Source organism: Halichoeres trimaculatus, unplaced genomic scaffold (assembly GCF_033239565.1).
Source record: "Halichoeres trimaculatus isolate MK-OKI-2021-1 unplaced genomic scaffold, fHalTri1.1 fHalTri1_scaffold_8, whole genome shotgun sequence".
NCBI lineage: Eukaryota > Metazoa > Chordata > Actinopteri > Labriformes > Labridae > Halichoeres > Halichoeres trimaculatus.
The window spans coordinates 21107726-21122493 of NW_027437186.1; the positions used below are offsets into that span (position 1 = coordinate 21107726).

General features: G+C 43.0%; 1 protein-coding gene across 1 annotated transcript; it reads right to left on the reverse strand.

Annotated features, from left to right (window-relative positions):
* Positions 1–3521: 3521 nt before the first annotated feature.
* Positions 3522–7468, reverse strand: six3a (SIX homeobox 3a). Its single transcript, XM_074676543.1, has 2 exons — positions 6617–7468; positions 3522–4759 (listed from the first exon to the last, which is right to left on the reverse strand). Exons 1-2 carry the CDS (start codon positions 7306–7308, stop codon positions 4567–4569), a joined length of 885 nt encoding a protein of 294 aa, XP_074532644.1. The 5' UTR covers positions 7309–7468; the 3' UTR covers positions 3522–4566.
* Positions 7469–14768: the final 7300 nt, after the last annotated feature.

The window sequence follows — 14768 nt, forward strand, 5'->3', positions numbered from 1 at the left end:
ACGTTGACCTGCTTATCATCATGCCAAATGTCCTCATAAACACTCAGTACAACAGAGTTGTTCAATTTCTTTGAAATTTATTAAGTTTCATGTGGTAATCTTCCATTTATTATCCTTTTACACTAACGACATTTCCGTGGAAGCCAGTCTCTAAAATATGCTGCAGTATAATTGTGATTGAAGAGAAATGTTTTAATGAGAGTAACATTTATTCTAAGCTTTTTGGCTTTTACGTAATACTGCTTGTGCTGCCATTTTTAAGCCCCTGAAATAGGATCTCCGTCTGAGATGTAGAATGCAAAATCCTGGGCTTTGAACTCAGTGTACAATTCTGCAGCCGTGCGTCTTCTTACCTACTGCACATAGAGAGTGAGAGCAGAAAGTTTAGTCCACTGGGCCCCGCTCATTCCTGCGCTGACAGCCGCGCTGCAAAGGCTATACTGCTCTTTGGCTGCTGCATGAATACACACCAATAGGAAAGTTGTGTTCAGTTAACCGGTGAAATCCGAGAAAAAACAGGGCAGGGCAAGTATTTCTCACCACCAGACTCCGGCTTAATAGTCCCTCCTCCTCCTCCCTCTTGTTCCCTATAGCTGGAATGACAGTGCCTGATTTAACTTTGGCGTACAACATATGTTGGTTAGGAGAGTAAAGGGAGGCAAGGGAGATCAACTGTGGGATATAAACGCGCGCAAAAAAAAAGAAGAATCACCTCCAAACTCATTTAGCCTTTTCCCTCAGCAGAACAATCCCTTGTGCTCTTCTCCTCTCTTGAATCACCATGACTTTAAATCTGGAATCCATAAATGGAAAAATAATTGTCTTTATGTTGTTGACACTCAGCTGGTCTGTCCATGCAAATCTCGTTTGACAGATGCACCAGCTCACATAAACGCAAAACAACTTAAAGGGAGCGAAAAGAGAGGAAAACACGCGGAGCTCCCATTGTTGCCGCACTTGTCTCACATTCTCGTTTACTCTCATGTAAGTATCACACACACAGATTACTCCTCGCTAAGTTCCTTTGTCTGGTGATCCATATTTGAGTTGACAGATCACGAACAAGAGCTCCCCCACTGTTAATGACCCCAGCCAGCAACAGATAGACTCAACACTTGCAGCACTTTTTTCTACTGCTGCTGCTCCTCTGGCCCACATATGTTTACAGCGAGGACAGTCTTTGTACCGGTTTACGTTTGGCTTGTTTACATGTTTAAACAAGCTCTAATGAACAATCACTGTGGCATATACTACATAACTTTGGCGTGTCTGTAGTTTCATATCCAGGCGTGGAATTCCTGTAATATTTCTTTGGCACATAGTTGGCAAGAGTATTAACAGGAATCTATTTAAGATGTTCTGTTTGTTTTCGTATACAGCATGCAGACTTCCAGGTGAACGAGTGCGAAAACTGACTGCCAAGATTTTTAACTTTTTTTTTTTTCCATCTACCACAACAACTCCTGTAATTTTCCCGAAAGAACCAAGTTTGTGTCTGCATATTAAAGCTACACAATGTTTTAAGCCTTTGGATAATGAGCGTAACGCAGCGCAAATGAAGCCCATTCATTCATCGCTTGTTTGGTATTCATGAGTCTCTATCTGAGGCTCCATCTCTCAGATATACAGCCCTAATCCTCGTGTCCTCCTTTGCCGATAAAAACGCTCTTCAGTTTACGATTAATTTAATCTCAATCATAGCCGGGACTTGTCGCAGCCAATAAAACTTGTGGAGTGCGTAAATGGAGAGGTGGGGGTGTGTGTGTGATAAGAGTCTGCTCTGCTGTTGCGGCGGTGCCATGGCCCCTCGGTGCTCTTGATAGGGCCTATCTGTCTCTAGCAGGCCGGTTTAAGACCCGGAAAGGGTTTAAAAAATATGATACAGATTTACTTCATCTGCGATCGACTGCCAATGAGTGCGCAGCGAGAGATGGTTTGTTTCAGACAGGCAGGCAGCTGAGCTCTGCGTTTGTCTGCATTCTGGCCTCGGTTATTTCAGGATCACAGGCCCTTTGAGTCGACTGGCTGGAGCTTTTGACACACTAGTTATTGTGTTTTGATTGGTATCCGTCAGTGGGAGACTTATGGCTAATGCGCACATTTCATCCACTGGATACTGACAACATATGTGGTGAAGGAAAAAAACAAAAACAAAATCCGTTTACAGATTTGCATTTCTTAAATCTAAATGTACTGTTTTCAACAAGTTTCAACTTTTTCTCAAACCGAATCTTTACTCGTGTGGGCAGAATATCTCTCCCTATCACAACAAACACATATTTCTATGATAATGACATTTTCTGAGCCGTTTCTAACACAGGTAACAACGTCAGTAGTTGGGTCCATTATGAAAACTTAAAAAACGCATCTTATAAGAAATGTTTTATTCAATAATCAGACTCCTGATCTCTAACATTTGAGAACCCATTCAAGTGTGCTTGTGTATTTACGCACACAAACAGCACACACGCAGCCAGTAGAGTCTCAGATTCAAACTCTCAGACTCTGCACAAAATGGCCTAACATCCTGAAGAATAATCTAAACATCCTGTTTTCCCTGACACCACTGAAAGCCTCAAAGAACCACAGTTATTATTATTTTTGTGGAGGAAAGTCCCCATGCCAGTTGTCTCAGCAAGGTCTAGCCGTAGCTTTTTGTGCCAGGCTCTACTTTCCAAAGAAGTCCAGCGCTCTCTCTGCGCCAAACAGCAGCACATGCCCTACTTTCTGTTGCTTTAGACGACACTGCAACAGTCACAGCGACTCAGAATTATCCACATATTGCCACAAATACAAGAGGGAAATCCTCCGCGCTGCTTCTAGGAGAGCAAATCTTTGCGCAAGTGTCTCCACCAAAAAAACTATACCTCCTGCAACAGTGTCCTATAGCGAAATGTGCCCCAGTCTGCAGCATAATTGGTTAGGGATTTAGATGGAAAGGGACTGCAGGAGAGAAAGCCTTTTTTGGAGGGGGGAAATGGTTCTCGTCCTCGGAAGAAAAGCCCCTTTCAGCGGCCCACAATGGGAGATTGGGACAGGGGAGGAGTCCCATCGTGATTAGCCCATTTAATGGCGCGTTTACTTAATTTCTGTATTCACTGGCAACGGTAAACAAAAGGGGAAATAGCTCTCACATTTTTAAGTGCAGGATGACGTTGACGTTTGCCAGAATTTATGGAGCATACGGAGACACTCATACAGACGAGTTTACCTACAGTGTTCAGATAAAACAGACTACAAATTACTTTTTCAAGGAAATAAGAGGTGCAACTCCATGGCGAATAAACCTTGCAAAAATTCAGTTGACTTTATCCTACTGACTCTCTGACCTGCCCCGGGTTAATGCATAAGCCCTGATGAGCATTAATGCTTCCACAATCCAATAATGAGCCAATATGAACTGTGTTTAGCCACTTATTAATGTCCTGATCCGTAATCGGATGGAGAAACACACATCACGGGACGAGGTATAGCAAACTGCATACTGTATTTGATTTAGAAATGCTGTAGGTACATTAACATAATAACCACGCGAGAAAAGAAACACTGAATAATGTAAATAAGCGCTTTGGGCGACCCCGGGGCAGCACAGAGGAGGAGAAGAAGAGGGCAGCCTGTACTTGAACAAATGTGGTAATAACAAGCTCTTCCACTTTTCATATTTTACTTCTGAATGGCAACATGTGTCATTTTAACACCCCCAAAAAGCAACAAAAACGCCTAGAGGACTTGAGTTGTAAGTTTTGACAAATATTTTATGTAGGAACACCAAGTCAAGAAAAGTGAGGGAGGGATAGAAAAGAGGATGAGACGGGGGGAGGAGGGGGGAGAGCAATAATTATGTACAGGCAATATTTCTACACGTATATTACAGACCGGGAGAATGATCGCATTATTTGAGATATACATAATTCAATATAAAATTTTGAAAATAAAAATAAAAATCTGATACAGTCATAAACGACATTTTTTGAGACCATGAACCCCACATAGGCAGTGACAGAAGTGTATTTAAAAAGGTGCTTACGACTTAAAATGATTGTCTGATGAACACAAAGTTAAAAAAAAAAAAAAAAAAAAAAAAAAAATCAGGATTGCATCTTGTCTGCGTGGCGTCATCATCATCATCATCATCATCATCACTTGGACTAAAAACGGAGATGGGAAGAGGGGAAAAAGCGACGAAAACACCAAGACGATCTGTTTTTATTCCCTCTGATCGATGTTCCTGATGGAGAATCTTGCATTCAGGTTATTTTCCCTGATTACAAAATAAAAATAAAAATAGACATCATGCAAGTTGTCTAGTAGTAGAAGTGGTGGTGGTGTGGGGGTATGAAGAGGAGGGGGAGGCGTGGGTCCTTTGAAAGCGCTTTTAATAAAAAAACAAAAACAAAAAAACCGACGTGCTTTATCTCTTTACTTTAATATTTATATCAATCGGTCCTTTTTTCATCCGCCATATTTCATAAGTCTTTTTTTCTTCCTTTCAGGTCCATTTTCCCTGTAAATATTTCTCTTTTTGTGTTTGTTTTTGTGTGTTTTTTCCTCCTTCTTCCCTCCGTATCATACATCGCACTCCGAGTCACTGGATGTGACGGACAGGATGGACGTCCCGGTATCGACTCGCTCTGTCATACTGGAAACGCTGGTGGTGGGACTGGCCGCGGTCGAAGGCGACTCCGCCGAGCTGTGAGGGGTGAGACCGGCCTCTGAGAGCGACCTCATACCGCTCGGTCCTATTGCTTGATGCTGGAGCCTGGAAGAAAGAAAAGAAGCAAGGAGGAGGAGGAGGAGGAGGGTAAAAAGAAGAAGAAAAAAATGAGTGAAATGGCAATTAGACCTGAGAATGTCCCCCCTCGCCCTCCTCCTCCTCGTGCAAAATAGGGGTTCAAACTCGCCTTTTCTTTCCCCCTGCCGGCCCCAGCCATGCATGCATGCTTTTATCAAATAGCCAGCTTTCAGGGGACAAAACACAGCATTATTTACACTGCTAAATGTTGGAAGAAATGTAATGTAAATTGCTTTTTCTGTACTTGTTTCTTCCTAAAAAAAAGTCGCCTTGATCAAAAATCAAGTCAGTAACCTCGTATTTAAATAACAGGTCCTCTAAAAACAGAAAAATAAATCTTTAAATTCAATTTGGTGTATTTGACAGAAGCAGTAAGATGATACTTTTTTAGAACAAGTCTGAGGCTGTTTTATATTTACTCAGCTTTGAGCTGCATCTGCTCGACATGTATTATTGCTCTTCCCTCCAGTTCAGTTTTATGCATCTCAAAAATCCCCGTGACCCCGCAGCTTTAGAAACAAAATATGATTGTAGATTTAGATACAATATAGGCCTTTATCCACGAGGCTTTGACACACATGTATGTCGGTGTATGAATGAGTGACATGGGACTGCAGGTTTACTCCAATCATCCTAAATGTTTATCTGCAGTCCACTCACGATAATAACTCTATCAGGGTGGGATAATGTCAGCCTGGACATCTATCTCTTCATTTAGCAAAAAGATTAGAATACTGTTCATATGGCTTAGACCTCTCCCTTTGATTTTCTAATCAATTATAGCATTTCAATGGAATGATACCACACTTAATGCAGCCTTGGTTCTGCTAAGGCTCTTTAATACGCATGCTCATTTTAGTCAAGTAATATCAGTAATATCTGTATTATCCTTTGGGATAATCTTTGTTCAACAATGCTAAGTAACATGTGATGTTAAAATCATAAAAGCACTGTGCGGCATGGTACTTGGCTTCTGTATGTTGTGTGGCGTAAAAAGAAATATAACCGAGCTTTGCAAACAAACAAATATTATATAAAATATTTGCAAAAGATTACATTTCAGATGCATTTAAATGTGCCGTTATTTTTGGGGTGGATTGTAAGAACAAACTAAAATTACTCGTTTCTTTATTAGCAAGTAAATAATTCCCTAAAAAAACGTACTTTTCCATTTATTTATTACTTGAAATAGTGCGTTGTAACAATCTAAAAAAATGTTACTCTACTAAAACCAAATAGCAAAATTAAGCATGTTTGTATATTTATTTTTGTATTATTTTTTCAAAACACTTTCACTCTGTAACAAAAATATAAACAAGTTTCCCTTAAATTCATTACATACTTTGTATCCTCTTGGCCCTGTTTACCAGCTGTTTAGTTAACAATTGTTAATTTTAATTATACGAAGGTATTTAAATATATTATTTACTGCGTCTTAGATTTACTACATTTTTTTGTATCTGAAGAAAGTTGTGTTCAAAATGCTACAAAATGAAGTAACGTACCTAGTGCATTTCACAACTGCACAACATTAAAAAAAACCATAAACCAGTGACTTTTTATGGACAGTTCTGGATGTTTAGTTCAGCGAAAATACTCTTCTTAGTGTTCATCCTGTTTTCACTTCACAACAAAAATGTCGGCGCAGCCTACTCCCTCTCCCTGCACTCAGACTCGCCTCTTTCAAATAGTCTCTTTCCGTGGAGAAAAACTGCGTGATCAATAAAAACCACACTTTTTGTTTATAATTGAAGATATTTTTTGCAAAGTTTTTAAAGTAAACTTTCAACGTTTCAACAGCGCGGACACAAACAAAGCACCAACCTGTTTTTGGCTGCCGCGGCTCTGTCTCGTTGCCTCCGGTTTTTAAACCAGTTTCCGACCTGTGTAGGAGTGAGTCCAGTGGCTTGAGCCAGTTCCCTTTTCTTGCTGGGGTTTGGATATGGGTCCTGAAGGTACCACTCCCTCAGCAGGCTCCGTGTCCGCTCTTTGAAACAGTGCGTCTTCTGCTCGCCGTCCCAGATGGTCCGAGGCAGCGGAAACTTCTTCCGCACTCGGTACTTATCGACCGGTCCGAGGGGACGACCGCGGAGCTTTTCGGCCTCCTGGTAGTGCGCTTCCAGCCACATGGCCTGCAGTTTGCCGTGAGAGTCCTTGGTGAACTTGTGGTTCTCAAGGATGTGGTACAGGTCTCTGAAATTCCCCGTGTGGAACGCCACAACGGCCCGGGCGCGCAGGATGGACTCGTGCTTGTTGATCGCCTCGCACGCTCCCGGAGCCACCGGCAGGGACCAGAGGAAGCGGCCCAGCCGTTCGATGTCCCCGGTCTCCTCCAGCGTCTCGCAGACGCTCGCCACCTGCTCCGGGGAGAAGTTGAGGGTCGGTAGCTGAAACATGGACAAGTCTTCTGGAGACCTGGTGGTGGGAGCGCTGTTCGCCAGGAGCAGAGGGCGATCAGCGAAGTTTGGCAGGAAGAAATGGGAGGGATAAAGCTCTAAAGGCGATCTGAAAACCATGGAAATGACCTGAGAGAAAAGAAATTATCGAGAAAAGGGAAAAACCGAAAAAACACGGCCGGTAAAAAAGATTGAATGATTCAATGGCTATCGCCTAATGACACCAGCCTCATAATATCTCCCCCCTAAATCCGCCGTTGAGTGTAGCATTGAAACATTTTGTTTCCCTTTTCTATTGGTCTTCTTGGTGTCGTTGTAGCGTTGTCATGGCAGCCCTGCCAATCACTGTCAAGCGTGCCAATCATTAGCCAGTACGTAGCGCGAGGCTTTCACCACTTGTGCAGCACGCACGGGGGGTTATCAGAGTCTCCGATCTCCACAGCAACCCTCCCACCGCACCGCGCGCATCAGGCACAAGCCAATGCTCGCCTATCTGCTGAATGGAATGAGCAATTAGAGGGTGGAATATTATTGCGATCTTAACGAGGCTCGTTAAAGCTAAAGAAGATATGTAGACTGGAGATGCTTAGCAGAGCCGGGGAGGGTGGGAGGGAGACAGAGGGAGCTTTAAAAGGGTGACAAATGGACAACCAATGACTGCAACTCCGGAATGTACGTTTCGAATAGAGGCGAGCCAGTTTGCACATTATTTGCGTACAGTTTTCAGATACTTTTTTATCGTCATTTTCATTTCCCTGCGAGGCAAAGAAAATACGTGTGGGATTTTCTTTTCCGTACTAGTGATCACTTATGTTTCTTGATTTCTAGCAAAATATGACAGAGACCAGTATCCTTTTTTTCTGGATCCGCAGCTGTTTCTTCCCTTTTCTTTTAAGTGCATGTTCGCAGCTTCATGACTTGGTCCGAGCATGACTTCGTTGGTGTGTGTGGTTACTGTGTGTTTGGAGGGTTCAGATCCGGGTGTGGGCTGCAGTGTGATACCGCTCCCCCTCCTGCTGTCCCCGGCCTCGCCTCTGGGACGCCGGGTGCAGCTCTGGCCCCCTGCCCGCTGCCTCCTCTCCAACCAACACAATTTATTGTTCCAAATGAATATCGATGCGCAGCTTTCTGCTGATCAAATAAAGGTCATGGCGTTTTGGTTCAAAAACTTATTTGCCAAAGGCATCGCCCTCATAATGCCACCCGTTTATCACGGGGTTCTGTGTTAGTCCAGCCCTCTAATTAATACTATTAGAATAGGAATTACAATCAAATGGCAACATGAAAGCTTCTTGAGACATAAAAGCAGTTTTCATGTATTTGATCTGGTGGTAAGGAGACGATCCATGTCCACATCCAGTCACAGGACTCGGCTTATAGCAGTAGCCGCGGCGGTGTGATTTTCATGTTTATGGTTAAAACGGCTTCATATTTAGACAGGGCTTATAGGGTGTTAAAATAGTGTGAGTTCACTCTAACACGAACAGAGCTCACATTGTGAAAGGGCCGTGTACAAGGCGTAGCATCTAGACTCCACTTAATCCGCCCTCAATAAAGCTGACATAATGATCCTAAGCCGCCTTTCTACAAAATCATTCAGGAATTCAAAACTTTTCCTTTCCCTCTCTCTCAGATTTGCACATTCTCCAAGGCTGGCCGATAGACCACCGACTTCAAGCCCACAGGGACAGTGAGTAGACCATATCCAGATGCATGTGAAGTCAATGCAACCTGTTTATGTTCATCATTTCAGATGGCAGACCTCACCTAAAGCAGGTGCAATTACGCACGTTTGCGCACTTTTACGCATGAGTGTTTTGGATACAAGTGCAACGTCACTTTGATTCCTGCACGTACGAGCGTGCAAGTGTCTGTTAGTGTATGTGATGCAGAGCAGAGGTGGTGATCTTGTTGCAGGGTCAGGCGTTTGGTTCGTGCGTGTCTTCTGGGAGCGTGCGTGTGTGAGGGAGTGGGGGAGTGGGAGGTATCTGGGATGAAACCTGTCCACTGCGCTGCTGTTCGAACCTAAGAGAACTAATTCCAAGTGGCACTTGAATTGGTCCCATTGGAAAGCGCTGTGGACTGGAAGTAAAGCCTGGTATTTTCATGCTGGTGTTAAAACTAACCTCCTATCCTACACCCCCCTTCCTCCTGCTTTCTCTCCCATACCCACGCACACAAACGCACGACCCCAAAATGAAGTTGAGAGGGCAGGCTTAGCAGCTCTACTCCGAATATGCAAAGCCTCCTACCTGCCCGGGCTCCATGGTGCACCAATTTAGGTGATCACCAATCAAATCGGGCTGCAGGTATTATCTAGCATTACGTTTTGGAGGCAGAAGCCCTCGCAGGCACTTCGGAAATCACTCCGAAAAGAGACCAGAGGTGAAATGTAAAACCTGAATGGGGATTGAGGGGGAAAAAGCCACTGGTAATTCACATTCTTTTACATGGCTTTTGTTTACGTTAAGCATGTAATTAACACACCCCAAACAAGTTTATTCACCTGCCCTAATTGTGTGTTTATCCGAGGGCTCGCTGAATGTCCGGAACAGCGGGGGACTGGAGCTCTGAATGCACATAGAACATTTAGCGTCTTCTCCGTTTACTTACAGCCTAAACCTCCAGACACGACAACACAAATAGTTTTCTCCACACATACCGTGTTTTTTTTTAGCACACAAAACACGTTTAAGACACTTATCTTCCTGTGTCACGTTTATTTTGGATTCTGAAACAAACATTTTCTTTTTCTCCAAACTCCATACAAATAAAGTTTTTGTTGAGGATATTCTTCTCTTTTTCTTGAACTGTTCCTTCAACAAACAGCGACTCTGCAATGTTAATTACCATTCTGGTTAATTGCCAATTAGCCAGTTATTTTCATTATCAGCATGTTCCAATAAGGGCAGCAAATAAACAAAGCTGATGTTACGTCATGTGCGGGAGTGAGAGAGAGAGAAGAGGACCGGATGAGGGAAAGAAAGAAAAAAAGGTGTTGACTGCAAAAGGTAAGAGGGATAGAGAAAGAGAAGGAAGGCACGAGAGAAAGAAAGAGAGTCTTGTTTTATTTTTTTGCTCCCTCGTTGACCCCGATTTGGCAGAGGCTGGCCAGAAAAGGCTGCACACCCCTCCCTGGCAAACACAGGAGAGCCTCATGTGCCTGCTGCTCCATCCTGGATTCATCTTAGCAAAACGAAGGACGTCAAATTGGGATAATGACGGGTACGTACAAAAAAATCAATCACGCTTTTTATTCTAATTTTTCCTCTAAACTGACTTTCGAATTCACTCGTTTCATATGCAAGAACGTTGTAATTGCCATGCGCAAAAGTTCTCTTTTTTGATTCATTAAAACGCAGAAATGGTGGGGTTATTTGAAATATTTGGAAATTGAAGGCTTGTTTTTTTTTTTTTAAACACGCATTTATATTAAGTGGCTTTCTTTTTTGTTCTCGTTTTTTTCCCATCTTGCTCTCATTCTCCGTCCCCTGCAGAGCTGAGAGCAGGGTCCAGTCCACAGATTGTCACCACTCGAGCTGGGGGCTGGACATGGACGGGACACTGGTTCGCAACTATTTCGCCTGTCACTCTGGGACAAATTAGGATGGAAGTCCGACCGCTGCTCTTGTAAGTTATGTCAGCCCCGTTTACTTTTTGGTGAATAATGTTCCGAGAACTGTAGCACTAATTTAATTTATTTTTTCTTGGATGCATTTAAAAAATACGGAAGAAATCACACTCTTTCATTCGTTGTTCTCAATGTTTAATGTGTTAATTTCTTCGGTACCTGTTTTAAATGTCTTATGTTCGCCTGTAGTTCCGGTGCATTTGCCATTTTTATCCCCCGAGCACCGCGGAGACCCGTTCCCTTTGCAGAGCACATGTGGGATGCTGTCGGGACGGGGCGCAAGATCCCCTCCGTCCTTTGCTGACCATGCCAGAGTGCGGAGACTGTGTACCATGACCCCACTGTAAAAAGTATCAGGTCAACCGATGAAAGCGCCAAGTTTAAATAACTTGTGTTTGGGGCTGGGGGTGTTAACCTGATAGGATGAGAATATATGTGATTTTAAAACATTTCACGAACATTTGAATTAATTCATTTTTCCTGACTATTTCGGAGGCATATGTGATGTGCTCCTTTGAACTTTAGGGTCCTTACACATTTTTACACATTATCCGCCATGTGTATTAAGCCTCGCATAGCAATGGGAATTTGGCCACTGAAATAGATTTACCGCTTTTTTGGAGAAAATAGACTTAAAATTACGTTGCTCATATTTTTTATACTTTTTGTAGCGCATTATCCTCTGGTCTCAGATAAAACTGATGCCCTGCTGCTCTTTGGTGTCGCTTGGTTTTACATTTTCAAACAGCGACCCGCTGAAATTACGCTTGGCAATTTGAATTGACTTGACCGTACGACTCTGTTACTGTACCTTAAATCGTACCAGATGCCTGCGTGGTACTTGAATCACAGGTGCACAGGGTCACATCCATGCAGGTCTGCAGAGGCAAAAGTAAACTCAACAGTTGAAGGCGAGAAAAGTAATGCACAATTTACCAGTGTTGTCATACTGATCTGTAAATATGGCGCTATCTTTAACAGCAAAACTTGTGCTAAAGTTTTTTGTTAACACATCTCTCTCTGTCTTTCTCTCTGTCCCTGTCTCTCCCCCTTTCTTTCCTTTCCCTTATTGTTTTTATTGTGTGGTCTCATTAGGGGGACTTCCTGGCAGGGCTGGGAGCTTGTATCGGAGCTGTCCAATCAGTGTATTTACACGGGTTGTTAGCGACAGTTAATGAGGGCTCCTCCCCGGGCCGGTAGAGAAAGGCGCCTCAACATTAAGATTTACCTTGTGTCAACTCGTTACTTCTAATGAACCTCCATGCAAAAGCCTCCTCGGACTCAATGGAGCCGCGCGCCCGGATCTTGTGTGTGTGAGACCCTGGAAGAGTGGAGCTGCAGGCCGGCCTCCCTCTCCCCCTTTTCTTCCGCTCACTTAGGGAGAGTTGCTTTCTCTCTACAGGTCTGGGGCTCTGTGATGCATGCATGCGCGCGCGCGCGCGTGTGTCAGTATGTGTGTAGGTTATAAAGGTGGGTGGTGCATTTGGACCACTTTCTATAAGAACGTGACGCTGGCAACCCAGCAATCACTTTTCAGTAGTAATGACATGAAACAATAGCAACTGGTAAAATGGGATGTGCATTGAATATTTTCAGCCTACAAACCTCAAAACAAAGTGCATCAATGTTTAAATCATTTCAGAAATTTTATCTTTAGTTTTTCTGAGACAGGACGGATAAGACAGAGTGTGTTTGTGTTGGTGAGCCTGTATCACAGACCTGCTTAGTCTCCCTTTGTTTGCTGAATGAGGCTTGACATGTCAGCTTATTGCCTCTGCAGAAGTAAGTTCATTTATAATCAACCTCCAACACCCCCCACCAGAGCAGCTATATAGCTCAGCTCGGGCTCAAGCTCTGGCCCCTCTGTCCTCCCCTCGTCTGGCCCCCAGTGCCGCTTGTTGAGCCGCATCAGCAACACATCACTGCCCCTCAATTCAGGTACAAACTGGAGGAGTTTGGCGGATCCCTGAAGTGGACTCCCCTCTTACTCTTCTAACCCACAGAGACACCACTTAAAAATCAATTAGGCTCGTCTGCTCTGTCTCCCTCCCAGCAAGCCAGTCAGCTTTTCAAAAACAGGTGGCACCCATCAAAATATGTGGGTGGGTTTGTAAAGTAAAAGTTGTCTTTGATTCACCCTGCTTGCTGAGTTTGTTGCACCTACACTCTGCCATCATAATGCCAACTAAACAGAGATAAAACTAAGGTGACCCCTGTTTGCCATTTCTGAAGTTGTGATTTTCAAATGAGACTATATACAACCGCTTCATTTGGTGGTATACCCAGTAGCAGTTAATAAAATATAAATAACTTTTTAAATAAGTTTATTACACCTCAAATTTCCATCTTTGTGCTGACTCCAAATCAACAGTGATTCATTTTAATGTAGCCTCCCCTACCCTCAGTTGAAGGCACAATGGCCTTGTCCCCCATGTTAAAGAGCTGCAGCAGGGTGACATGAAGCAGCAGCAGTGCTAGAGGGGGCCGTGCTCGCTCTTCCAGGTAGCTGGCTTGATCTGGAGATGTGAGCGGAAAGGGAGAAATAAGTTTAATGGGTGCATATCAGATGCATTGCCCCGAGCTTTACATATGATGCTCACCTTTCAGTCCCCAAAGTGTTTCCTGCTTTGGCAGAGCAAAACAAGACCTTCCCCTCCACCTCCTCAGCTCAGCTCCAGTTTATTTTAACATCCACCTCCTGAGGAATCGTTGTGTAGCACTCATTCATCTGCATGTGTGGGCCTTAAAGTGCTCTCGGGTCCCTGGAGAGGCTGTGGTCAGAGTTACATCAGCACAAATGATGACAGAGCTTCTGTAGGTAAATATGACTGTTTTGGAGTTGGCTGTCAGAGCTGATTAAGTGGCCCGGCTCTTAGATGTCGGTGGAGCTGGCCCTTCAGTTCGGTGTCACAGCAGCTGACAAGCCATAATTACTGTGGCTGACATATAACTCTCAAAGCTTACTAATGTGGGAGATGTGGATGTTACAGTCAGCATGCAATGAGGCGAGGCTGCTCAACTCTTTAGCCACACAGTCTCTCTTAACCCGGGTTCAAATGCTTCTGGGCCGGCCACATGCTCTACAGCTGACCCTTTCCATTTTAACATTTCAGTAGTGTTACAGCCTCTATTTATGAGCTAGTGATATGGAGGAGAGATCAGAAGGCTGTGTGTGAATGAAAACAGCAAGCTGCTTCACTCATATAGCCTGCAACAAAAAGAACAGTAAAGCCTGGCTAAAGTAAAGCAAATTACACTAATATGAGCACCATTGATCAAAGACTCTGCACTTATAGGGGTATTTTGAATTTATACATATTCACATAACATTATGAATTTTACAAAAACTAAAAGACTACTTTTGTCATACAGGTCACCATGGACCCATACTGTAGTGTAATAGGCTGTTAAAGTCACTTCAGTAAGTTACATATAAAAGTTACCTGTAATTGTTTATAGTTGAGTAATATTTACATAAAAGACATTCAGCACCAAAATCTATACAATTTGCTTATAATAGTTAATTAGTGCAAAGCCTTAGTGGTTCTACATTGTGACCTTTCCTGGGGCATTTAATGAGTGCTTCTTTCATTATGGAATAAATAAACTTACTAAAAGTGGTAAAATAATCAAGCGTTAGTCTGTTGGGAGGGCTCTTTTATTTAAGCATTCAAATAAAGTAAGAAGTTATAAAGTACTTAAGTTGAAGTATTTCCATTCATACCATTTGCCATTCTCAACTCTTTGCAGAGGAAAATTTTTACTTTTCACTCCACTGCACTAAGTTCTCAGCCTTTGTTAACTATTTCTGTGCCAGTTTTCTGCTAAAAGATAATTGTGTGATTTACTCTTTTTTTTTTTTTTTTTGCAATAACAGTTGAACCATAGTGGAAATTTAAAGAAATTTAATCAGATTTGAAGCAAAGTATTTCCACTTCATACCACTTTT

Excerpts from the sequence above, each read along its gene's own strand:
- six3a (XM_074676543.1), bottom strand. The coding sequence starts at position 7,308 with ATGGTTTTCAGATCGCCTTTAGAGCTTTATCCCTCCCATTTCTTCCTG. Across the intron at positions 4,760-6,616 it reads GCCGCGGCAGCCAAAAACAG|GCTCCAGCATCAAGCAATAG; the intron begins GTTGGTGCTTTG and ends TCTTTCTTCCAG.